The following is a 24708-nucleotide window of genomic DNA, read 5'->3' on the forward strand; positions in this document are numbered from 1 at the left end:
TAACACCCAGCTACCACACATGCGTCTACGATAGCCTGTGGTTGTTTTTAGAGTCCACTCACTGTGCCTTCCCATCACATTCTTACCAGGCCAGTAGGATGTGTTTCCTATCATGTGACAGTTGAGAGAAGACGTGCGGTCCCTTGAGCATTAAAAATCCAGCAGATTAAATTACTACTTGCTGTGCCTGGATTATTTTTTGGGCTCAGCATAGTATCTGTATTCCACCTTTGTTTTGCAAATGGTAGAGATTATTCTTAACCTCAAATGTATCTCAATTTCTTTATTATATTCACCATCTGTTTTTGTTTTACAGTGATTGATTTTTGTTTGACTAAAATGCTTGTGTGTGATGAAGAGACAAACTACCAAAGCTTGAGACTGAGCTGGGCATCCAAAACCAACTGTGATCAGAGAAAAGGTGCTTTGGGAGGGGAAAAAAAGGGAAATGGGAATTAGGACTTGCACTGAGTATGCAATGACCGTTGGAAATATTTTGTTGTGCTGACAGCACTGTGCATATTACATTCATTGTTATAAGCAAAATGTTGGGTTGTCATACATTTTTGAATGGCACTGCGACACACAAAACCATTGTTCCTTTAACACACCTGTGTCACAGCACACCACAACATATACATAGTATACTACTGCTTTGGGAAAAAGTTTAGGTTTGAGGTGCATTTACAGCTTCTTCAAATTAATAGGCTTTCTCAACATTATCCATTTTTACACACAACATTGGAATGTATGGGGGGCCCTTATAATTTCTTTTCAAGTAAGAGGATACAGTAAAATAAGATGGTTTGTTATAGTCCAGTAACAAGGCAAGAGACCCCAAATCCTGCAAAACCCCTAAGTAAATGTTTGCATTGCTCTGCTTACCATACAATGTGGCATGTGTATGTGAATCTTCGGTATGGCTGAACAGAGTTTTAGGTTTGGCAGGTAAAACTGTTTAAATCTTCCTTGCAGTGTATTTTATTGATAATGTGTTGTGATTATGTGTCTGTTTTATAAAATTAATATTCTAATGCCTCTAATCTTTCAAAAGGTCGAGCAGGACGAGTTTCTAAAGGCTATTGCTACAGGCTTGTGCTGAAGGACTTTTGGAATAATTTCGTACCTGACAATGTTGTACCAGAGATTTTGGTATGATGTCCATTAGATAATTTTTCATTGTACCCGCACATAATTGTACTGTTAGCAACTGAAACATATTTTGCAGTGAAAATAATTTTTCCAGCTGAAGAGAAAATGCAGAGAAGATGGTGCTTCTTTGTTGGTCGTATCATAAAAATACCAAATGTTCGCCACACACACACACACCCTTGTAAATATTTTATTATTTCTTTTCATGTGACAACACTGAAGAAATGACATTTTGCTACAATGTGACATAGTGAGTGTACAGTTTGTATAACAGTGTAAATTTTCTGTCCCCTCAAAATAACTCAACACACAGCTATTAATGTCTGAACCGCTGGCAACAAAAGTGAGTACACCCCTAAGTGAAAATGTCAAAATTGGGCCAGAAATGTCAATATTTTGTGTGGCCACCATTAATTTCCAGCACTGCCTTAACCCTCTTGGGCATGGAGTTTACCAGAGCTTCACAGGTTGCCACTGGAGTCTACCTCCATGATGACAGGAGCTGGCGGATGTTAAGAGACCTTGCGCTCCTCCACCTTCCATTTGAGGATGCCCCACAGATGCTCAATAGGTTTTAGGTCGGGAGACATGCTTGGCCAGTCCATCACCTTTACCCTTAGCTTCTTTAGCAAGGCAATGGTTGTCTTGGAGGTGTGTTTGGGGTGGTTGTCATGTTGGAATACTGCCCTGCAGCCCAGTCTCCGAAGGGAGGGAATCATGCTCTGTTTCTTTTATGTCACAGTAAATGTTGGCATTCATGGTTCCCTCAATGAACTGTAGCTCCCCAGTTTTGGCAGCACTCATGCAGCCCCAAAGCATAACACTCCAACCACCATGCTTGACTGTAGGCAAGACACGCTTCTCTTTGTACTCCTCACCTGGTTGCCGCCACACACACTTGACACCATCTGAACCAAATAAGTTTATCTTGGTTTCATTAGACTACAGGACATGGTTCCAGTAATCAATGTCCTTAGTCTGCTTGTCTTCAGCAAACTGTTTGCAGGCTTTCTTTTGCATCATCTTTAGAGGAGGCTTCTTCTGGGACTACAGCCCTGCAGACCAATGTGATGCAGTGTGTGACGTCTGGTCTGAGCACTGACAGGCTAACCCCCACACCCCTTAAACCTCTGCAGCAATGCTGTCAGCACTATTTCCCAAAGACAACCTCTGGGTGTGACGCTGAGCACGTGCGCTCAACTTCTTTGGTCGACCATGGCAAGGCTTGTTCTGAGTGGAACCTGTCCTGTTAAACCGCTGTATGGTCTTGGCCACAGTGCTGCAACTCCGTTTCATGGTTTTTTAAATCTTCTTATAGCCCAGGCCATCTTTATGTAGAGCAACAATGCTTTTTCTTTTTTTTCAGATCCTTGGAGTTCTTTGCCAAGAGGTGTTATGTTGAACTTCCAGTAATCAGTATGAGAGAGTGAGAGCGATAACACCAAATTTAACACACCTGCTCCCCATTCACACCTGAGACCTTGTAACACTAATGAGTCACATGACACCGAGGAGGGAAAATGGCTAATTGGGCCCAATTTCACTTTAGCTCCCTAATCATAATTTTTGTATCACTTGTCCCTCCTTTTTGGATTATAAGCTCCTATGGCCAGGGGCATCCTAACTACCTTATTGTATATTGTAACTGTATAACCTTTAATTTTATAAAGAACAGCTTTAGAAATCATTTAAACAGTAATGCTGATTTTTGTGCTTTTCTTGTAGTTTTTTTAATGTTCTTTCTCACCTACATGACAGCTTCTTTTCCTTCCTTCAGCGAAGCCCTTTGGGAAGCACAATCTTGAAGGTGAAGCTTCTTGACATGGGAGAGCCTAGAGCTTTGCTAGCTACAGCCCTTTCCCCTCCTAATGCTTCTGACATTGAACGCACTATACTTTTGCTCAAGGAGGTAAATGTCTGTTCAATTCAAATGGGCAGTGTATGAAAATATTTTAAACGTTTTTAGAAACCAATATAATTTAAATTCAATATACGTTAATTCATTAAACTCCTGGTAAGCAGGAGCATTGGGATTGAAATTGAAAAGACTAAAGTAGTAGCTGAAGACATTCTTTAAAGAACTGGGACCAGCCTTTAAAATTTCAAATATTTAGTTTCTTAGTGTGTAGTATTTAAGTTTAACACAAGCTATCTTTTTAGTTGCAGCCAATGTGGAGTAATTAATCCTTAATATTCACTTTCAAAGCAATGATGTGGGTTTAAGTCTGGTTTTTACGTTGTTCGCTCCTTGTGTAGCTGAAAATCATATGCAAAACATTTACCCATGGGACTTTTAAGTGAGGCATAACATATTAATAAAATATCAATTTATTACACAATGAATAAGAACCTTATTCATGCATAAGAGAGTTATTTAATATATCAAGCTGGTTTGTTACAGTTGACATACGGCTGTACAAAATATGCATCAAGCTGATATACTTTTACCTATATATTATGTGTAAGATTCTTATTCATTGACTAATAAATTGATATTTTATTATCAGTATGCTATGCCTCATTTAAAGTCCTATGGGCAAATATTTTATGTATGGGTCTTATCGGGATGGAGGTGTAGCATAGGCACCATATCACAATTTTTACTTTTATATAGGTTTAGCTGAGAGTAACCTGTTCTCCATAGAGAGGCTGGGTTTTGCTCTTTATGAGTCAACACAATATGGAAGTATCTTACAGATGCAGAATTTAACAACAAAATTGGTTTGTCCCCACTGTATGCTCAGCCATTCTTGCGTTAAATGCCAAATCTATATTTTTTAATAAAGATACATCTTCCATTAATGATGCAGTGGATGGTTGTTTGGAGACTATATTTTAAAAACCTACTTTTATGCTAGCAGGCCCTGCCCTACATCCTACCATTATCACAGCAAGAGTTGCCCAAACTTTGGCCATCTCCTCGCAGCTGCTCTGTATTTCAGAAGGCAAGCTCTCTGAAATGTGTGACACAGCAGTGCCTTCTCACAGGGCATAGTGAATGCATGCTGCATAATTCAAGGAAATATATGCATGGGGATCATCTCAAAGTAAATTTACTATCTTCAAGATCAATAATAGATATAGGAGTGTCCTACTAGAAATAATGGAAAAACAATGTGGAAATGAATATAGGATTTTACAGTTTGATCCTAGATATGCTTCATTGTGTTTGCATGTTTTATTAGATGTGTTGCAATATTTTTTTTTTTTTTTTTGCTTCATGAAGGTAGGTGCTTTGGCAGTAAGTGGAAAGCAGGAAGAGAACCCATATGATGGGGAGCTCACATTCTTGGGAAGAGTTTTGGCTCAGTTACCTGTTGACCTTCAACTGGGAAAGCTCCTTGTCTTTGGCCACGTTTTTGGATGTCTTGATGAGTGCCTTATTATTGGTACGTGCCCATGCTTGTTTATAAATGCTACCTCAGATGATTGTCAGATTGGTTTTCTTGTTAGATGGTAGTACTAATATTTTTCTAAACTATTTTTTTTTTTTTTTTGAGTTTTAACTTGTAGCCCAACTCTTTACAAGTTTAAAATATATTTTATAGGATCTCGGACAGTAAGTACACATGTGATTCAGATTTAACCAGCAAGCTTGATTTGCTCTGCAGCTTCCTTTCAATTGTGTTCTTTTGCCAAATATCAAGTAGCTATGCCCAGAATGGACTTGTTACAATTCTGGTAATTTCAGATTTGGGCTAAGAAAAAGAAAAAAAGCACTGACAGTGTGCCATTATAAAAATGCATATCAAAAGGTCGCTAGATGCATAGCTGAGGTTATAAAAAAATATCAACATTTTCTGTTAATCTTGCCTTTTACTCTTGTCTCAAGCTTCCCTATTGCCCAGAGAGTCTGCCCATGCTTTAAAGCAACTGATTGAAAGGTCAAGTATAGGGCAGATTTACAGTATATACTGTGCAAAAGTCAAGAATTAAATTATCTTAATTGTGCAGTACAGAACACATGCAACTTGCTAACACACCATGGGTCCATGTCCTTCCAGTACCGGGCTCCCTTATAAAGGGCCACCTAATTCGCATGCAGTCAGACAGTGCCACCACAGTGGCATATATCAACCATCAAGAGGACACAAGGAGCTTGGCTACCTTGAAGGAAGCAAACCAGAAATTTGTGTGGACAGAAACTTGTTGTCCAGCGATTTCTACAATCCTCTTCTCAGTAGTGGACAGTTGCCAGGCAGATTATCTCAGCCTCACTGTCTGGACCAAGGATAAAGGTGTCTTCATCCAGATGTGTTCAATCTGATATGCCAAAAATGAGGGACTCTGGATGTGGACATTGTAACCTCTAGAGCAGTGGTTCTCAACCTTCCTAATGCCGTGACCCTTTAATACAGTTCCTCATGTTGTGGTGACCCCCAACCATAAAATTATTTACCCAATAATTATAATTCATGAGTGTCGTTTTACCTCCAATACTGCTGCTTTCAACACAGTAGCAGCTTTTAACAGAGTAGCTGCTTTCAACATAGCAGCTGCTTTCTACACAGTAGCTGCTCTTTACACATCGGAAATATGTGTTTTCTGATGGTCTTAGGGGACCCCTGTGAAAGGGTCGTTCGACCCCCAAAGTGGTCGCGACCCACAGGTTGAGAACCACTGCTCTAGAGTGGAGCTACTTCTATCCAGAACCAGGGTCCTTTAGCTTTGGCCTTGGATACTCTAGTTATCGCCTGGTCTCCGTTTGGGATAATCTTTTCCTTCCCTCCACCGAGGATTGTGCCTCGCGTGCTCCACAAAATAGAGCATGAGAGCAAGAAGGATTCTATTTAGAAAAGCTACAATTTCTGGGGAAATTGTGTGAAGTGTTCTTGCCTCCACCAGTAGTCTACAACTGGAGTGGGCGGAGTAACTGGGTGGAGTGGCTTGAGTAACTATAGTGTGGCTGGAGTAACTGTGAAAAGGTTGGACTAGGCAGAGTAACTTTATGGAGTGGGCAGAGTAATTGTGTGGAGTGTTTGGAGTGAGTAAAGATAGTAAACATTACACTAACCATTTGATTGATAAAATTTAAAAAGTGCACATGGATAGTTTGATAGAGTGAGAAATGCATTTCAACTTTTATTTTTCAGCTTACACTCTAGCTTTTGTCACTCTGCTGTCTGCTCACACACCTGGGTTCCTATGGCAACTCACTCTACAGCAAGGGCAGAAAAGAGTGGTTAAAAACAAACTGCTCCAGCTTGCTCACTTCACTGGCAGTTGCCATATTCAAACAGTTGTAGTTTAAAAATTTAAAAATTATAAATCCTACAGCAAAGAGCTTTATATTGTGAGAATCACAAGACCCAAACCTACATTTTGATGCATAGTATGTCTCTGAAATATTAAAAATGAAGGCACAGTCGCAGTTTAGATATTGCCCTTCAAATTTGAGGTAGCTAGAGTGGCGTTTCAGTGAATGTCAATGGGCGGCGTGAGTTGCAAACAAATGGTCATATTGTGAAAACTATCAGGACTATGGCTTAGCAGTGGACATTTTTAGTGGCAGCAGGGATAGCTGAACGGTTTAATATACGATTTGTGTAGGTGGGCTTGAAAATGAGGGCGTGATGACAGTTTAGAAATCATGTCCTGGTTTTTCAGCTCACACTCTAGCTCTTGTCAGCTCCCACTCTAGTTTTGAACATTCCGCCATTCATTCCTATGGGACCAATTTCAGCACAAAAACGCCGATATTTCATGAACCATTTGGCGGAACGTTCCACAAAGTAATAGCACACCAATCGGAAACAATCTGCACGTTTCGGTATATTACTGTCTATGTAGTGTAAAAACTGTGGGAGGAGTTAGGGTGGTAAATTTGGCTATAATAATAAGAATATATTGTGAGATAACAGGAAGTGGTCTTGCCATGCAAGAACACTTAATGACACCAAACTAGCCCAGATGAATATGGCACACAGACATACTCAGGCTACTTGCAGAAGAACCCTAGCTTCTATTCTATAGAACAGATCTGGTAATGCAAGGATCAATTTCCATCCTGCTTCAGTCTCTTTAAGGTATTGGCTGTTGAAATCCATGCCCTAAAGTTAGTGGGGTCTCTTCATCGGTCATTCCTACCTTCCTGCATGCAAATACTCTCACATGCAAGAATATTTAGTGTACCTTGATATTTTACTTCACATGGTGTGAGCACAGGCAATTCAGTCCTAGAGATTACTCTATACCCCTTGTTCTGGTTCTGTAACAGGTCTTGACCGTATTTTCACTCCCAGCACCCTTAAAGAGAGAGGTTTTGCTATATCCATTTTTTTTCTAAAGGCCTCTAACTTCCTAGTGTCCAGTCAGCCGAAGATGCGAAGCTATAATCCATGGTGTATGAATAAGTTGCCTCTGTCCTGTACTCGAAGGTATGTAATTGACAGGCAAGTCAGAATTGCTCTTTCTCCCCATTTGCTTTTGTCCCTGATCTTCTGAACATTTTGATGTTTTTTGCTGGCGGTAACTCTCTTTATGTTCTATGCTCAGTTTGGGCTTCCCACGCTTTTGCCTTTTTTTTTTTTTTTTTTTTAAAGAACACCTGTCATAACACTCATCTTTAAATTTACAAAATCGCACAAGATTTGGTTACGCTTTGAGTGCCTCAGTGATTGCATCTTTTTACATTAACTTCGCCTGGGTCTCTATGGTCATGCAGAAGGTTGGTATTTTGAGTCCCATTCTTGGCTAGACCACGGCTAGAATGGTCACCCCTGACTTCATGTCCTCAGACATTCCTCTAACTAACAGTACAAGACAAGAATGCCCACTTTCCCCCCTTCTTTTTAGCATTGCTTTAGAACCCTTATCTAAGCTATTTAACTCCAAAGTGGCGGTTAGTAGTGTCATTGGCGGTTTTACTTTTTGTTCATCTCTATTTGCTCATGATACACTATTGTTCTCTTCAGATCCACCCTCGGATTTTGAACTACTTCAAAACCTGTTTGCGGCCTTCCACATTTGCTCAGCCCAGCAAATCAGTTTTGACAAGAGTGAAGTACTGCCTTTGAACCTACTGCTTTGGTTCACTGGCTGGCATCTTCTCTTTTCTGTATAGCTAAACACTCTATTACCTATTTAGGCATACACATAGGCAGAGAACCAATGTTCCTTTACTACCTTATTTACCCTTCCCTAAATAATATTGTACAGAAGTTGGAAGCTTGGAAGCATTCTGCTTTGGGGTGATTTTCTGCTAAGTGGACAGGACAACTGCACCGCATCAAAGGGACGATGGACTGGGCAATATACCGTCAAATCTTGGGTGAAAACTTTCTTCCCTCAGCCAGGGCATTGAAAATGCGTTGTGGATGGGTGTTCCAGCATGACAATGACCCAAAACACATGGCCAAGGCACCAAAGGAGTGGCTCAAGAGGAAGCACATTACGGTCTTGGAGTGGCCTAGCCAGTTTCCAGACCTTAATCTGATTGAAAATCTGTGGAGGGAGCTGAAAGTTCAAGTTGCTAAACGTTTGCCACCAAACCTTAATGACTTGGAGAGGATCTGCCAAAAGGAGTGAGCCAACATTCCTCCTGAGATGTGTGCAAACCTGGTGGCCAACTTCAGGAAACGTCTGACCTCTGTGATTGCCAACAAGGGATTTGCCACCAAATACTAAGTCATGTTTGTGAAAGGGATCAAATACTTATTAACCTCATTAACAATTAGCAAATCCCTGCATAATTTGTTAGACATGCACATTCTTTTGAACTTTTTGTTGCTATTCTGTCTCTCAGTGTTACAATACATATACCATTTGATTTTTAGACTGATCATTTCTTTGTGAGTGGGCAGACATTCAAAATAAGCAGGGGATCAAATACTTATTTCCTTCACTGTACATCCAGCCCTACAGGCCTTCCTATGGCAACGCCAAAAAAAAAAACCACGCATTGCAATAAAGTTTTGTCTCCCCAAGAGTGAGGGTGAAGCAGGTTTGTCTAATATTAGATTCTACAATCTGTCTGGTCTCCTCCATCAGGATCTCAACTGGCTCTCCATGAAATCATGCTACTCTACTCTTTAGAAAAAGCCCTGGTGTCTCCGCTTCATCTCTCAGACATTTTACATTCAAAACTTAAATCTCTCCCTCTCTCTTCGATCCAACTTAATGATTAGAGACATCATTTTGGCTTGAAGGGAAATACAGAAACTACTAGGACTATCACTGAGTATATCACACTACTTGCCCATACTTGGAAACCCTATGTTTCCTCCCTCTAGTGCGCAAATACGGCTTTTTCCCACTGGTCATTCAATGGACTAATTAGTCAAGTCAGTCTTTGTACCCAAAGATCCTTTAAACCTTTCTCAGAACTTGCTACTCAACATTCCCTCCCTGGATCCCACATCTTCCACCACCATCAGCTTGTGAATTATCTCTGGTCATCCTACTCCCTTCAACAGAATCGCTTCAAAAGCTTCTTCATAGAGGGTATTGATTCGTCAAGATCATTACTCCATCTCAAACATCTACTCTCATTTATCACTCACCAATCCACAAAATACCATCTTACTCTATTCAAACCATGGACTCCCATACTTTGTAAGGACAACACTCCAAAAAAAACTCTTAATGGGATACTGGAAAATTGGTTCATTGGTGCTTTGTGAAACATGGCACGAAACTCTATTTAAGATTATTCCCCGTGCTTCCTCTCCTTTTCTACGAGCTCAGTGGTCCGTGCTCACCCAACATACCCCTAGTGTGACCAAAACCTGCTGACCCTATTCCATCGCCTTTGGGAATGTAACGGAGTCTCTTCCTTTTGGGACCAAATTCTACATTATATCACTCATCTTTATAACATCACTGTCTCCAAATATCCCATGATCTGTCTCTAGCTATGATGAGCCTACAAGCTTGACACATCTCTGCATTCCCTCAGTGGATTCATATTTGCCTTTTGGTGGCCCGTAGGCCCTTCTGCAGGCCTGGATCCACCCAAACCCTTCACCTCTCAATGTGGTGAGACAAGCGCTAAATAACGTCCTTAACCTGGAAAAGCTAGACACCATCGTCCAAAATTTCAAGTACACTCGTCGATTCTTTGCAAGATGGAGACTCTTCATAGAGCATTCTTTTTGCACCAGCTGAACTCGCCTCTCACTTGACACCGTTTCATTACATGGATTGGAATCTCGAAGCCCAACTGACCAACACACTGGGTAGAATCCAAGTTACCAATTTGGTTTCTGCCCCCCCCAGAATAAGCATGTTGAAGCTTGTGTAAAGTTTGCTGTACAACATTACATTTAGACAAGCCTGTGAAATACTGGGAGAATAGTCTGGTCAGATGAGGCCAAAATAGAACTTTTTGGATGTCAGAATATACACCATGTTTGGAGGTCAAATGGCACATCATCCCAAAACATCATACCAACAGTGAAGTTTGGAGGTGAGAACATTATGGTGTGGGGCCTTTTTTTCAGCATACAGTACTGGCAAACTTCTCATTGAAGGAGGATGAATGGAAAAATGTAGCAAAATCTTCTTTATAAAAATCTGCTGCCATCTACCAGGATGAGTAAATTGAAATGAGGGTGAACATTTCAGCAAGGCAATGATCCGAAGCGCAAAGCCAAGGAAACTCTCAATTGGTTTCAAACAAAGAGAAAATAAAGCTGCTAGAAATCGCCTGACTTGAATCCAATAGAAAATCTGTGTAAAAAAAAAAAAAAAGATCAGATTTGATGACTATGTGGAAGAATGGGCCAAAATTACACCTGAGCAATGCATGCAACTAGTTTCTCCATACAAGAGATGTCTTGAAGCTGTCATTACTAACAAAGGATTTTGTACCAAGTATTAAATTCCAGTTAGTGTGTTCAATACTTTTTCCCTGTCATTCCATTTTATTACACATAATTATAACATATTTGTTTTGGTTTCTTTGTATGTATTAAATTTACTGAGAAACATGGTATTGTGTTAAACGTTTTTTTACCCGATGGGTTGGTGTATGTATGTATACATGTACAGTTAGGTCCATATATATTTGGACACAGGCACAATTTTTGTTTTTTTAAGGTATTTACTAAAACCTTTTCAAGATATAGTTCTGTAATGGATGTGGGCTGAAAGTGCACACTCTCAGTTTTGAGTTGAGGTTATGTACATCCAAATTGGAGGAAGGGTTTAGGAATTACAGCTCTTAAGAATAGCCATTTCCAGGCTTTTCTCAGTTCGTCAGAAACCAAAAATGTCTGCATTGCTGTATCCGCAGCTTTTGTCAGTTATCAGTTTCCTCTGCTCATCCCTCACATCTGTGCTCACCGTCTCTGCTCTCTTCCGCTCCAGACAGACAGAAGGTGCTGGACTATTTGGAGACACTCCCTGGAGTAGTTCAACGCAGGTGGACACTGGCACCAACACTCACTAAGTTAGATCAAGCCCTGATCTAGTTAATTCTTATTAATAATAATTTAAAAAAAAAAAATATATATAATTTTTTTGTGTACAGACTTCTCAACAAGGTGGAAAAGATACAGTACATCTTTTCCCCTTTCCAGAGAGGACACAGCAGTGGGGTGTGTCTATTAACCTCTTGCCGACCGCGCATAGACGAATGACGGCTTCACCGCGGCCGGCCAGTTCTGAGTGGACGTCATATGACGTCCTCCCAGAACGCGCTCTCCTGCGCGCCCCAGGGGGCGCGCACCCGGCGATCTCCGTGATCGCTGTGTCCTACGGACACAGCTAATCACGTGATGTGGTGAAAGGCCGATCCCACCGGCCTTTTACCACGTGATCAGCGGTGTCCAATGACACGCTGATCACAGGGAAATGCAAGTGTCGGTTCTCGGCTGCACTTTCCTCACGCTGTCAGATCGTGAGGAAAGTACTGCCGAGAACCGGCAGTTGTCAGAGCGGGGATCGGCACCGATCATCAGGGCACTGATGATCAGTGCCCTGATGATCGGTGCCCAGCAGTGACACCCGCAAGTTCCGCCCAGCAGTGCGCCCACTAGCCCCGCCCACCCGTTCCCAGCAGTGCCCCCACCTGTGCCCAGCAGTGCACCCACCTGTGCCACTCTGCAGTGCCACCTACCTGTGCCCAGAAGTGCCACCTACATGTGCCCAGCAGTGCCACCCACCTGTGCCCACCCACCTGTGCCCACCAGTGCCACCCACCTGTGCCCACCCACCAGTGCAGCCCAGCAGTGCTGCCAGTCAGTGCCACCAGTCAGTGCCCAGGGGTTGTGCCAGTCAGTGCCGCCAGTCAGTGCCCAGAAGTGATGCCAGTCAGTGCCGTCTATCAGTACCCATCATCAGTGTCACCTATCAGTGCCGCCTATCAGTGCTGCATATCAGTGCCGCCTATCCGTGACCCCTAATTAGTGCTGTCTATCAGTGCCGCCTATCCGTGCCACCTCATTAGTACTGCCTATCAGTGCCCATCAGTGCCGCCTATCAGTGCCCATCAGTGCCGCCTCATCAACGCAAATCAGTGAAGGAGAAAAAATACCTGTTTGAAAAATTTTATAAAAGAAACAAATAAACTTTTTTTTTTTTTTTCTCAAATTTTTTGCACTTTTTTTAATTTATAGCGCAAAAAGTAAAGCGCCCAGTGGCGATTAAATACCACCAAAAGAAAGCTCTATTTGTGAGAAAAAAATGATCAAAATTTCATATGGGTACAATGTTGCATGACCGCGCAATTGTCAATCAAAGTGCGGCAGCGCTGAAAGCTGAAAATTGGCCTGGTAAGGAAGGGGGTATAAGTGCCTGGTAGGCAAGTGGTTAATCGCATTAATCTGGAAAGCAGACTTTCTGCACAAACACAGGAACACATATATGCGCATCGTGGGCATACATCGTATGTGTTACGTGGTTGTAAAGGGGTTAAAATACTCTAAATCTGTGCTTTTTTTTTTTTTTTTTTTCCCTCGTGTTGTTGAACCTTTAATGGTTAATTGTGATTTTTTTTTTCCCTTTTAAATTGTTAAGCTTCTGCTCTTTCGCTGAGAAACTTCTTTGCAATGCCCTTCAGACAGCACCTTGATGGATACAGGTAATTTCTATAGTTGTCTGTTTTGGCTGTTCTACTGCAATAACTGTTGTGGTCATACATGTAACATTAGTGCACTGTAACTACTGTTGCAGTTTGTGGACCATTTTCATGAATATAGTATTCATGGTTTTCATTCACAGGAGCAAACTGAGTTATGCTGGCAATAGCAGGAGTGATTGCATTGCTCTTGTCAATGCTTTTCGGGTAGGTTTACTGGTTTGTTTACCTTATGGGGATTTTCAGCAAAAATGTGAATTTCATGTTTTAATTGTCAAAACATGGTTTCCATAAATATGTAAGTTTTGGTTGTAATATGATAGCAGATCTAACCAGAAGGTGATAATGTAAGTGAAATGTGGGGCCAGAAACAAGATGGTGCTTTTCAGTTTAATTAAAATTCCACACTAATATATTTCTGAGTCAAACTGAGTTGTTTTTTTTTTTTTTTCCTCTCCCTCTAGTTTTGGCAGGATTGCAAGGAGAGAGGTGACCTTCGACAGCCCAAGGTGTGTATGATAGTTTCTGCATTCACCTGCAAAGTATTGTGCCTTATTTGTCAGGAGGGTAACAATAAACTTTGAATAAAATTTACAGGCTTATTCAGAATTGTGCCTCCTGGCAACGTGCACCTTTCTCCAATGCATGGTAACAAACCTGCTCTGTGCTGTGCATTGTGATGTTAATTGGTAACCCCATCCCAACACATTTTATAGAGTACAGCACATTAAAGCATGCTACATTGTACATTCGGTGTGCTGCACATGTACAGTCGCGTACAGCGCATTGTGACATTGTTTACCCCCTTGCTTTTTTTTCCCCCTTTTTTTTGCATTACAACCTGAAACTAGAAAAGGTACAATTTCTGGGGAAATTGTGTGAAGTGTTCTTGCATCCAACCCTAACCAAGTGATTGATGAAATGTAAACAGTGCAGATGGCAAGCTTGAAGAAATGCATTTGAACTTTTATTTTGCAGCTCACACTGTAGCTTTGGTCACTCTGCTTCCTGGTGACTCGCATTCGGTTGCTATGGCAACTCACTCAGAGCAAGCTGAGAGGGGCTTTTATAACCAAACTGCTCCAACTTGCTCACTTCACTGGCAGTTGCCATCTTCAAACAGTTGTAGTTTTAAAAGTATAAATTCTACAGCAAAGAGCTTTATATTGTGAGAATCACAAGACCCAGACCTACATTTTGATGCATAGTATGTCTCTGAAATATTAACAATGAAGGCACAGTCACAGTTTAAAAATGGCCCTTGAAATTTCAGGTGTCTAGAGTGAAGATTCAATGAAAGTCATGGGTGGAGTGAGTTGCAAACAAATGGTCATATTGTGAAAACTATCAGGACTATGGCTTAGCCATGAACATTTTTAGTGACAGCAGGGATAGCTGAACGATATAAGATATGTGTAGATGGGCTTGAAAATGAAGGAGTGATGGCAGTTTAGAAATCATGTCCTGATTTTTCCTTCCACACTTTAGCTTTGTCAGCTCCCACTTTAGTTGCTCCATTCATTCCTATAGGAAAATTTCACCACAAAAACCGCGATATTTTGTGAACCATTCGGCAAAACGTTCCACAAAGTAATTGCAATCCAATCGGGAACAATCCGCACGTTTTGATATATTACTTGTCTTTTGCAGTGTAAAAACTGTGGGAGGAGTTAGCGTGGCAAAGTTTGCTATAATAATAAGAATATATTTGTGAGATAACAATAAGTGTTCTTGCAAGAACACTTAATTAAAATGATTTTGGGGGGCTTTGTACCATGTGTAAATATTTTTTTTTTTTAATTGTGGTACAAACAATTCAGATAAAAAAAACTATCTTGCGTGTGTATGTTAATATTTATCCTCTGAAATAAAACTTATATGCTTGTGCTCATTGGATGCTCTTTAAACATATCCTGAATGCATGCATAGTAATATCAATGGTTTTCAGTCACGGTAGTTCATGCTACTGCATTCCATATCAGTGTTTAAAAAAAAAAAAAAATTTTCCTTAGCATGAACTGGAAAACTGGCCAGGATTAAATGAAAGATGGATAGCACTAAATATAGGATAATTTGTAAAGAAAACTACTTTTAGTTTGCCAAAGTTTGAGAATGTTACAGAGGTTCACCTTGCAGCAGGACAATGGTCTTAAACATACTGCTAAAGCTACACTGGTGTGGTTTAAAAGTGAACTTTAAAAAGTATTGGAATGGCCTAATCAAAGCCCCTCAATCCAGCTGAGAATCCATGAAGAACTTGGTGTTTTTTGTACACAAAACACCAACGCCACTTACATAACTTGAAGTAGCTGGAGCTGTTTTGCCCTGAAGAATGGACAAAAATCTCAGTAGCTAAATGTGCTAAGGTAATAGAGGCATACTGTTCCCAAGAGACATGAAGCTGAAATTGCACCAAATGGAGGCTGTTAAACATACTGACCTTTGAAATATTGAATAACTTATGTAAGCTCGCTCAAGGGTTTTTTTTTTTTTTTTTCCTTATGTCACAATAAATAATATTTTGCACCTCCCTAAAGTTGTAGGCATGCTGTGTACATCACATTGTAGAAAGCCCCCAAAAGTATATTTTAATTTGAAGTTGTGAAGCAAAAAAAAAAGGTAGGTTAATACTTTTGCAAGGCACTGTATGTTTTTGCATTTGTTGCATGGTGGCATTTTCACAATGTATGGGCAGCATTTACACAACATACATTAACATGTACCATAAGGCCATCTAAATGAATGCTGTTGTGTGATTTAGTTCCTAGAGGCAAGCTTTCAAGACAGAAATGTTTTTGAAGGTGTGTATGTCCATCAGTCATCATTATCTGTTCTTTAGTACTTTGGGAGTCAGTGACCCGGAACAACTGCATTGAATACCAGATGTTGGACATATGATAGTAACATTAACCACTTCAATACAGGGCACTTTTACCCCCTTCCTGCCCAGACCAATTTTCAACTTTTAGTGCTCTCATACTTTGACAGGTTCTCAGTCATGCTACACTGTACCTTAACAAAACTTATAATTTTTTCAGAGATGGGGCTTTTTTTTGGTGGTACTTAATCACCACTGGGGGTTTTATTTTTTTAGAGAAAAGGGCGAAAATTAGAACAAAAAAAAAGTTTGTTTCTATTAAAAAATTTTTGTAAATTTTCTTTATAAATTTAGGCCAAAATGTTTACGGCTACATTTTTTTGGTAAAAATAACCCAAATCTGTGTATATTATTTAGTCTATGTGAAAGTTAGAGTCTACAAGCCATGGTATCAATCATTGAAAATTGATCACACCTGATATACTGAAGGTCTATCCTTTTTCTTGAGACCCAAGATGACCCAATTTTGGAAAGCAAACACCCCAATGTATATTCTATGAGGCATAATGAGTCTTTTGAGCATGTCTTCTTTTTTTCCCACAATTTCTTGAAAAATGTGGGAAAAAATTTTAATCTTTTTGTACACAAGCTTGTCTATTTATAAAATATTTCTAAAAAACACAACATGGCCATCCCAAAATACATTGTGCTACTCCTGAGTATGATACTACATACATGAGACTTTTTCACAGCTTAGGTAAACAAAGGGTAAACAAATAATTACCTGTGGTTGTAGTAGAGAAGTTGTCTGCAGAGGAGAGTAGTGGTCCAGGAAGCAGGCAGAGATGTGGTCAGCAATAACCAAACTAATAGTCCAGGCAGCAGGCAGGAACATAGTCCAAAAAAAATTCCTGGGTCATTACAGGCAGCGATATGGTCAGCACAGCCAAAGTACTGGTTCAGGTAGCAGGTAAGAACATGGTCCATAAAAAGTCCTGGGTCATTACAGGTAGGAGGCAGAGATATGGTCAGCATAGTATTGGTCCAGGCAGCAGGAAGGAACATCAGGCTTAGGGCCTCGGTCAGGTAAGACCTGGCCACAGGGGTAGAGGCTTCTTCCCACCCAATCTCTCCAAAGCATACGGACTAACAGACCCTGCTCCGAGAATTACAAAACTCGGGTGAATACCAAAAACTGTTTTTCTCTTCTCTGAAACTCTTCATATATGTGAGACCCCCTGTGTTATCTTGCATCCCACTACTACAGTAGCAAGGAAAATGATCAGCTCAAGCGGCAGGCAAAAAACATGGTCAATTAACTGGTCACAGTCCGTGCAGGTGAAAGGCAGAAACGTGGTTTAGAAACAATCCAGATGGCAGGCAGAGGCATCGTCGGCAAACAGGCCAGGGTCAGATAACATGGAAGGGAAAGGCATGGTCAATCAAGGCAGCAGGCAAATGATCAGAACAGATTTTGGAAACTGGGAAATGGCAGGCTGTTAATAATAAGGGGAACTAATATTTTAGTAACGTGTGATAACATGGGAAACGGCCTCCGATGTATAGGCATGGTTAGGAGGGACATTGGGGTTAATGAACACTGGTGTCTTTCCTAACTCCTCTTCTGCTGCATACCCGGCAATTTTTTTTCACTACACACATGGGTTAAAATGCTAATTGGAGGTTAATGTTCCACATCTGTGGCTTTTTAAATTGCAATTAGTGTCAGTGTATAAATAGTCAATGAGTTTGTTAGCTCTTACATGGAAGCACTGACTAGGTTAAATACTGAACCATGGGGATCAGAAAAGAACTGTCAAAAGTCCTGCGTAACAAGGTAATGAAACTTTATAAAGATGGAAAAGGACATAAAAAGATGTCCAAAGCCTTGAATATCAATCAATAAGCTCCTATATTACAACCCTACACACAAAATCACAACTTTCTATTTATTTGGATTGTGATATATATTGGATATATTTTTTTTTCACAAAATATATATTTTTTCACAAAATAATTTTGGGGGTGTTTTTTGTGTTGTGCACAGAGTGGAGTGTGTATGTGTGTGTGTGTGTGTGTATATATATATATATATATGTGTGTGTGTATATATATATATATATATATATATATATATATATATATATATATATATATATATATGTGTGTGTGTATATATATATATATATATATATATATATATATATATATATATATATTTTTTTTTTTTTAAAAGGGTAATACACTATGAATTTTCTTTTTTCTATTTTTCTTTGAGGTGATCATGGAGTCTTAAAACCAATTTCTGCTTTACTGGATTGAAGGAAAAAAAAAAAGATTTTTTTTGGAACTTGGACACTTTGGGTTTATTGAACACAATTTTTATATATAATTTTTATATATAATTTTTATATACAATTTTTATATACAATTTTTATATATAATTTTTATATATAATTTTTATATATAATTTTTATATATAATTTTTATATATAATTTTTATATATAATTTTTTTGGGGTTTATTTTTTAAGAGAGAATTGAGTGTGGATCTATGTAAACACAATTTAGTTGGTTATATTGAGTATATTAATAATTGGAGTTTTTTGGGGGATTTATGTGTATCACAAAAGGATTTATTAAAGCCTTGAATATGCCAGTCAATCAAAAGAGCATTTTTTTTTGCATGATCAGTCATATTTTCATTATCAATGCCAAAATTTCACAATTTCTGCCAGGGTATGCAAACTTATGAGCACAACTGTATATTTGAGGGAGGTGGTGGGTCTTTCTGTTGACTTTTGATAGATGACAGATGTTTTGTAAATGGCCAAATGGAAAAAATAAATTGCAACTTTTTTTGTACCAGAAAATAGACTTGTTGACAAATAGGACTGTAGCATCTGGTCATTTAAGTCCGCCCCCCGCCCCCCCAATGAACCGATTTTAATCGTGGATATAATCAGGTTTTTGGATGGGACCCTGTCTTCCGTTTATTTCCACCGAGGTGTCGTGGATAGTGACCAGGACGTAAACATCTCTCTTATCCCTCCACTGCATGACCAACACTTACTCGTTTCTCAGCCTTTCGGATTCCCCCCTTTTGTAGCCTTCTGGTTGCTAAACTTTGCGGGAAGCCCTTTCTATTTTTTAGAGTGGTACCGCAGGCTAAGGTTTTCTCGTGGTACAGATGCCGGAAAAGGGGCAGACTGATATAATAGTTATCAAGGTATATATGATAACCTTTTTGGAACAGTGGGAATGCCAGGTCCCAGACAATTTTGTCACTTGTGCCGATGTAGGTTGGGCACTCGGCTGGAGCTGGGATTTTTTGCCTTCATACATTCGAAATGCATGCACATATCCTGTAGATCTTTCACAGAGGTTTTTCAGCTTCAATCCATACCTGGCCCTTTTACTGGGGATGTATTGCTTGAATCCCAGCTGGCCAGTGAGGTGGACAAGGGATTCTTCCACACACATATGTTGCTCAGGGACATAACGTCCCGCAAATCTCTTAGCAAAAGAATTTATTAAGGGGTGTATTTTGTATAGCTTGTCATAGTTGAGATGATCTCTGGGAGGGCACTGTGAGTTGTCATTGAAATGCAGGAATTGTATAATCAGATCATGGCATGACAGGGACGTTACAGCAGAATAGTTGGACATATGATGGATGGGGTTGGTGGACCAGTAGGCATGCAGTTAAGTTGTTTTTTTTTTTTTTTTTTTTTTTTTTTTTTTAAGCCATATGTTAAATGTAAGGCCCAAAAACTATTTTAACTCCTCCACTGTGAGACGTCTTCATAGAAAAGGATGGGCATAGGTTGTACTGGGATTGTTATTAATATACTGCTGAGCAAAAATGTTTGTCTGGTCCACAATATATTGCAGTAAATCGGCAGGGAAAAACAAATAAAAAATTTAAAAAAAAACAATTTTCAGTATTGGTCTGCACACCTAGCTGTGCGGTGAAAGATGGGATTGAAGCTGATCCTGAGCTGTAAGGCAGCCATAAAGGGTTTACCAATGTGTCAGGAAGATATTTTTCGGCCCTAATTCTTGGTCTGGTGGGATTCTCCAGTGCTGGTACTGGGCCTTTCATCCTGGGGTCTAGCGCCATTGGTGTCTTCTCTTTGACCATTGGGGTGTATGGCGCGGCTTGTGGTTGCCTGCTCTTCAGAGCACCGTATCCTTTTAGGAGGGACTGCTTTCTCCTCGATTTGGTCACTGACCCACTACTTTCTGCTGGCTTGTATTCCGAATCGGAATCAGATGGTGAGTGCTCCCCGCTGCTCTCCTCTGACATGTATAGCTGTGATGGGTACTCTGCTGAAGGGTGGCAGTTGTGTTGAATCTGTGGCAAGTACACTGATTGGGGTGCACTGATTAATGCACTGACCGGTACACTGATGAATGCATTAACAAGTATACTGATGGGCTGCACTGACAGATCCACTGTCGGGGATGCACTGACAGATCCACTGTTGGGGGTGCACTGACAGATCCACTGTCGGGGGTGCACTGACAGATCCACTGTCGGGGGTGCACTGACAGATCCACTGTCGGGGGTGCACTGACAGATCCACTGTCGGGGGTGCACTGACAGATCCACTGTCGGGGGTGCACTGACAGATCCACTGCCGGGGGTGCACTGACAGATCCACTGCCGGGGGTGCACTGACAGATCCACTGCCGGGGGTGCACTGACAGATCCACTGCCGGGGGTGCACTGACAGATCCACTGCCGGGGGTGCACTGACAGATCCACTGCCGGGGGTGCACTGACAGATCCACTGCCGGGGGTGCACTGACAGATCCACTGCCGGGGGTGCACTGACAGATCCACTGCCGGGGGTGCACTGACAGATCCACTGCTGGGGGTGCACTGACAGATCCAGTAATGGGCTGATCTGACTGATCCATTGGTGGCACTGAAAGGGACTCTTTATTAGGGGCAGTGTGGTGCACAGTAGTAATCAAAGGATTTGAATAACTCACTGTTCTTAGGTTCTTCTCACACGAGCAGTGTGTGAGGAGGAGAAGATGGCAACAGTAAGTGATCGCTGTGTTTTTACACATATGATCGGCTGTGACCGGTCATAGATGATCATGTTATAAAAAGCCAATTTCATTGGCTTTTTACCTTCAGTGGTGAAGTGCTGTGTCCGTTGGACACAGCCTGATAATAACGGCTGCGCTGCGTGCTGCGATGCACAGGATGTCATATGACTCCCAATCACAAGAAGAGTACTGCCCGGCCGTCAATCTGCTATAGGCTTGGCGGTATCTGGTTAAAGCATAACTAAACACTCTGTCATCTAGTTATTTTTAATTCCTAAGCTGCTAGCCTTACTAAATAAGTAAATACTATATTAATTAAAATTATTTTTTTTTTACTTTTTTCCCCAAATTTCTTCTGTTGCTTCTCTAGTCAAAAATGTGATACATTCCATCCCATGATATGAAGATGGTTACAACCTCTATCAAATTCATTCTGCCATCTATTTCTTCCCTGCTCAGGGACAACAATGTTGCAAAGATAGGATATGGTTATTCGATTAATTCACCATTTTTAAAGTTCATTTTCTTCCATCCAATGACAGTTCTTTCTGTTGATTATTAGTTAATTTGATAGTGTTTTAGCTGATGCAGTATTTAAATATATTCCTTTTTCTTTCCTAGGATGAAATGGAATGGGGCAAATCCAACTACTTTCAGATCAAAAGAATAAAAGAGGTGAGTGTTTAACTGAGAAATGGCAGACGTTAATAAGGTTTTATGAAATATTCACTTGGAGAGTTAATCACCTCAGCTGTAGTCTTTTCTTTATTTATAGTAGAAGTCTATTGTACTTTTGTATGGCTTCATTCATGCTATCACACCAGTACATTTAAGCATTCGGTGTGTTATCTTTTAGGTAGATACTTTCAGACATCCCAGTAATTTTTGAGCTTTTCAGTTTTACAGAAAGTCTTTACCAATGTGCCTCTGTAATTACGTTTGGCTTCTCCTCAGGTGGCTGCCTTGTATGATGAGCTGAGAAAGCGAGTTGCCCTTTTCAACATGCATATTAATGATCAAGCAAGTGTGGATCAAGACTATATACACAAGCAGCGCTTCATACTCCAGGTTTATAGCTGTATTTAATCTTTTACATAAAATGAAACTGTAGTTTTTTTTTGGGGGGGGGGGGGGGTTCTTCCTTCCTTCCTTTTTTTTTTTTTTGATCTTCAAACATGGGTAATGTCACCTTTATAGATAGCGATACAGCTGCAGAACTCCTAATGCTTTCCAGAGAGCATTGGCCTATTCACACCATCCCTATTCCCAAAAAAAGAGATGCAGGCAAATTTGCCCTTGCATACAAATGTACACTACTGGACCAATTTAGCAGGATGGCTGGGAGCCTAGTCAGAATGTCAAGTTTTTTGACTTGAAAATGAATTGAGATTTTCAGTGTGCAAATGTGCATTAGTGTTAGGTAGACTTGAAGTGACGCTAATATACATATTTATTTTTTTACCTTAATACATTCCCTGCATTAGAATCATTTTAAACCCTTAAATGTACCCAGTGAATCAAACGGCCTCAGATGAAGTACAGATGAAAAATAAATCCTCCTATATTAGCTATACCTCTTTATCTGTAGCCATCTGTCCTGTACAGCTTTGTAAAACAGATATAAAAGGATTTTTGAACAGAAGCACAAAGCGGGGTGGGAGCTGAAGTTGCACACTGCAGACCTCAATGAGGAAAGCTGAGCTTATTGGATAGAATGGACATACCTCCCTTCACTCAGTGTACAGGAGCAAAGCTGAGGCTGTCAATCACAGCTTGTGTACTGGAGCTCCCTCACATGACACCTTTTTAACCTCTTGGTGTCAGGAAACCTGTCAGGGAGTCATGCAGATAGAAGGGGAAAGAGGTAATAGACAGAAATGACTTAGTGCTCTGGATTAAGACAAGTACCTACTATAGAAGGTGTTATGTTAAGGAATGCCTTAACAATAAATTTAGTCAGCTAAATCACAGTGCCTCCAATACAAAAGATATTTATAAAATAATTCAACGTAATAATTCTGAATTATTTTTTGCCAAGCAACATTCCTTAACACAAACCAGTTCTGCGTGACCATGGACTAGAGATTATGAAATCAATCAATATTTATTTATACAAAGTCAGTCTGCCAACACAATAGATATTAGCCCGATTTGTGATAAATTTCTCTCCGTAGACAAAATAACCCATGCTAACTAATTATCAGACAATAGTCTGCATTTTACGGAATTCAACTGTTGTTCCCCTGTAAAAGGAATAAGCATCAAACTACGCAAAACTGATTGGCAATACGGCCCAAGAACAGAAAAATAGCAGAGAAATTGTGTCGCATCCTGAAAAGTTCATGCCCTGTCAAAAAGCTTTGCTGAACAATACCCTATAGAGGATTTTTTTCATCTTAAGAAATGGGTAATCCCTGAGGTTGATGGAGGATCTACTGGCATTTAAGGGCTCCATGGATAAGCGCCCCAAGGTTTTTTTAAAATGGTTTTTTGGCCTGATTTGTCCAGCAATGCAATCAACTATTGCCTCTGTAGCAGTACGTCACACACATTCAGTCTGGAGAAAAGGTATGTCCAGTGTTCCATGGTCCATTCCTATGAACTTATGAACTGTGTGAGCTTTCTGTGGTGGCTTTTCTAGCACTCCGGGGAGAGAGCTGGGGGCAGTCCCATAAGTTGTCAGAGGATGCATTTCATCTACTCCTATGGAGCTACTTCTACGGCATGCATTCCAGCGGTGGCTACAGCCAGTGAACACAAGCGGTTTTATGCTGAGCAAGTTAGTGGGGTTACATGTGCCTTGCCATATTACTTTATTATTTAATGCACACATGTATTTGTACATGGTTTTATTCATGTTGCTGAGGCTAGAGCTATGGGCATTACCATTGATGCTCTTCTTGTGATGTGCATTGTGTGGCTCGTTGAGGTATTGGTGGGGTGTGTTGCTCCTGCTCTGTAGATGACTTATGATGGTGTACATGTATTAATGGTTTTGTGTTGATGACCAGGATATTTTCCATGAAGGAGTTGATCCTTTTGAGTGCTGTGCCATGTTTTTACCCGCCACTTAATTTTAGGGGTGTGATTTTGCATTTTGGGCTTGGCTGTACCGTGTTTATTGGTTGCAGTGTTTGTGCTCTGGTTTACTTTGAGGAAGAGGGCATGGCCGTTGAAATGCATAAGCTGCGTCCTAGCTGGTGGATTTGCGTCCAGTGGTTTGATGAGAATTAGTTTATGCACTTGTTCACTTCATTTGTTAGTATATTGGCATTTATTTTATATCCAATAAATAGTCTCACAGTAATGCTATAGGCTGGTGCACCTCCTTCCTATACCTTTTTTTTTAAGTTTTGGTTTCCCTCAAACTGAAGAGGGCAGCAAGGCTTGCTACAGGGTGTGCAGTGAAGGGTGGAAGAGATTGAGACTTCCACTGAGGAGATTGAAGAGATGTCCACTCTGATCTCCATTTTGATTTGTCTTAATGGCCTTTTCATCTATAGCACAGATATTGTTTGTTCACTGCTTAAAGTACCTTGACCTTGTCCGGATATGACTCTGACTCGAGTGTTTTTCTCCAGCATAAATCCTGGCGCTGATATCTCAGGTACAGATAAGTCGTCAACCCCTGGTGCGATTTTGCATGAGGGTGTCCT

The 24708-nt window shown here is 40.4% G+C and overlaps 1 protein-coding gene across 1 annotated transcript in view; it reads left to right on the top strand.

The window, feature by feature from the left end:
- The window catches only part of TDRD9 (tudor domain containing 9), a 395653-nt gene that overhangs the window by 239285 nt on the left and 131660 nt on the right, over window positions 1-24708 (top strand). Inside the window, exons 13-21 of the mRNA XM_089657266.1 lie at window positions 317-421; window positions 1055-1152; window positions 2930-3061; window positions 4379-4541; window positions 13111-13174; window positions 13315-13378; window positions 13636-13680; window positions 21674-21727; window positions 22007-22120. Of these exons, the coding sequence (XP_089513392.1) occupies window positions 317-421; window positions 1055-1152; window positions 2930-3061; window positions 4379-4541; window positions 13111-13174; window positions 13315-13378; window positions 13636-13680; window positions 21674-21727; window positions 22007-22120 (839 nt within the window). The remainder of the gene's footprint in view (window positions 1-316; window positions 422-1054; window positions 1153-2929; window positions 3062-4378; window positions 4542-13110; window positions 13175-13314; window positions 13379-13635; window positions 13681-21673; window positions 21728-22006; window positions 22121-24708) is intronic.

The sequence above is a fragment of the Staurois parvus genome, unplaced genomic scaffold (genome assembly GCF_062004578.1).
Source record: "Staurois parvus isolate SC_StPar_1 unplaced genomic scaffold, SC_StPar_1.0 ptg000978l, whole genome shotgun sequence".
NCBI lineage: Eukaryota > Metazoa > Chordata > Amphibia > Anura > Ranidae > Staurois > Staurois parvus.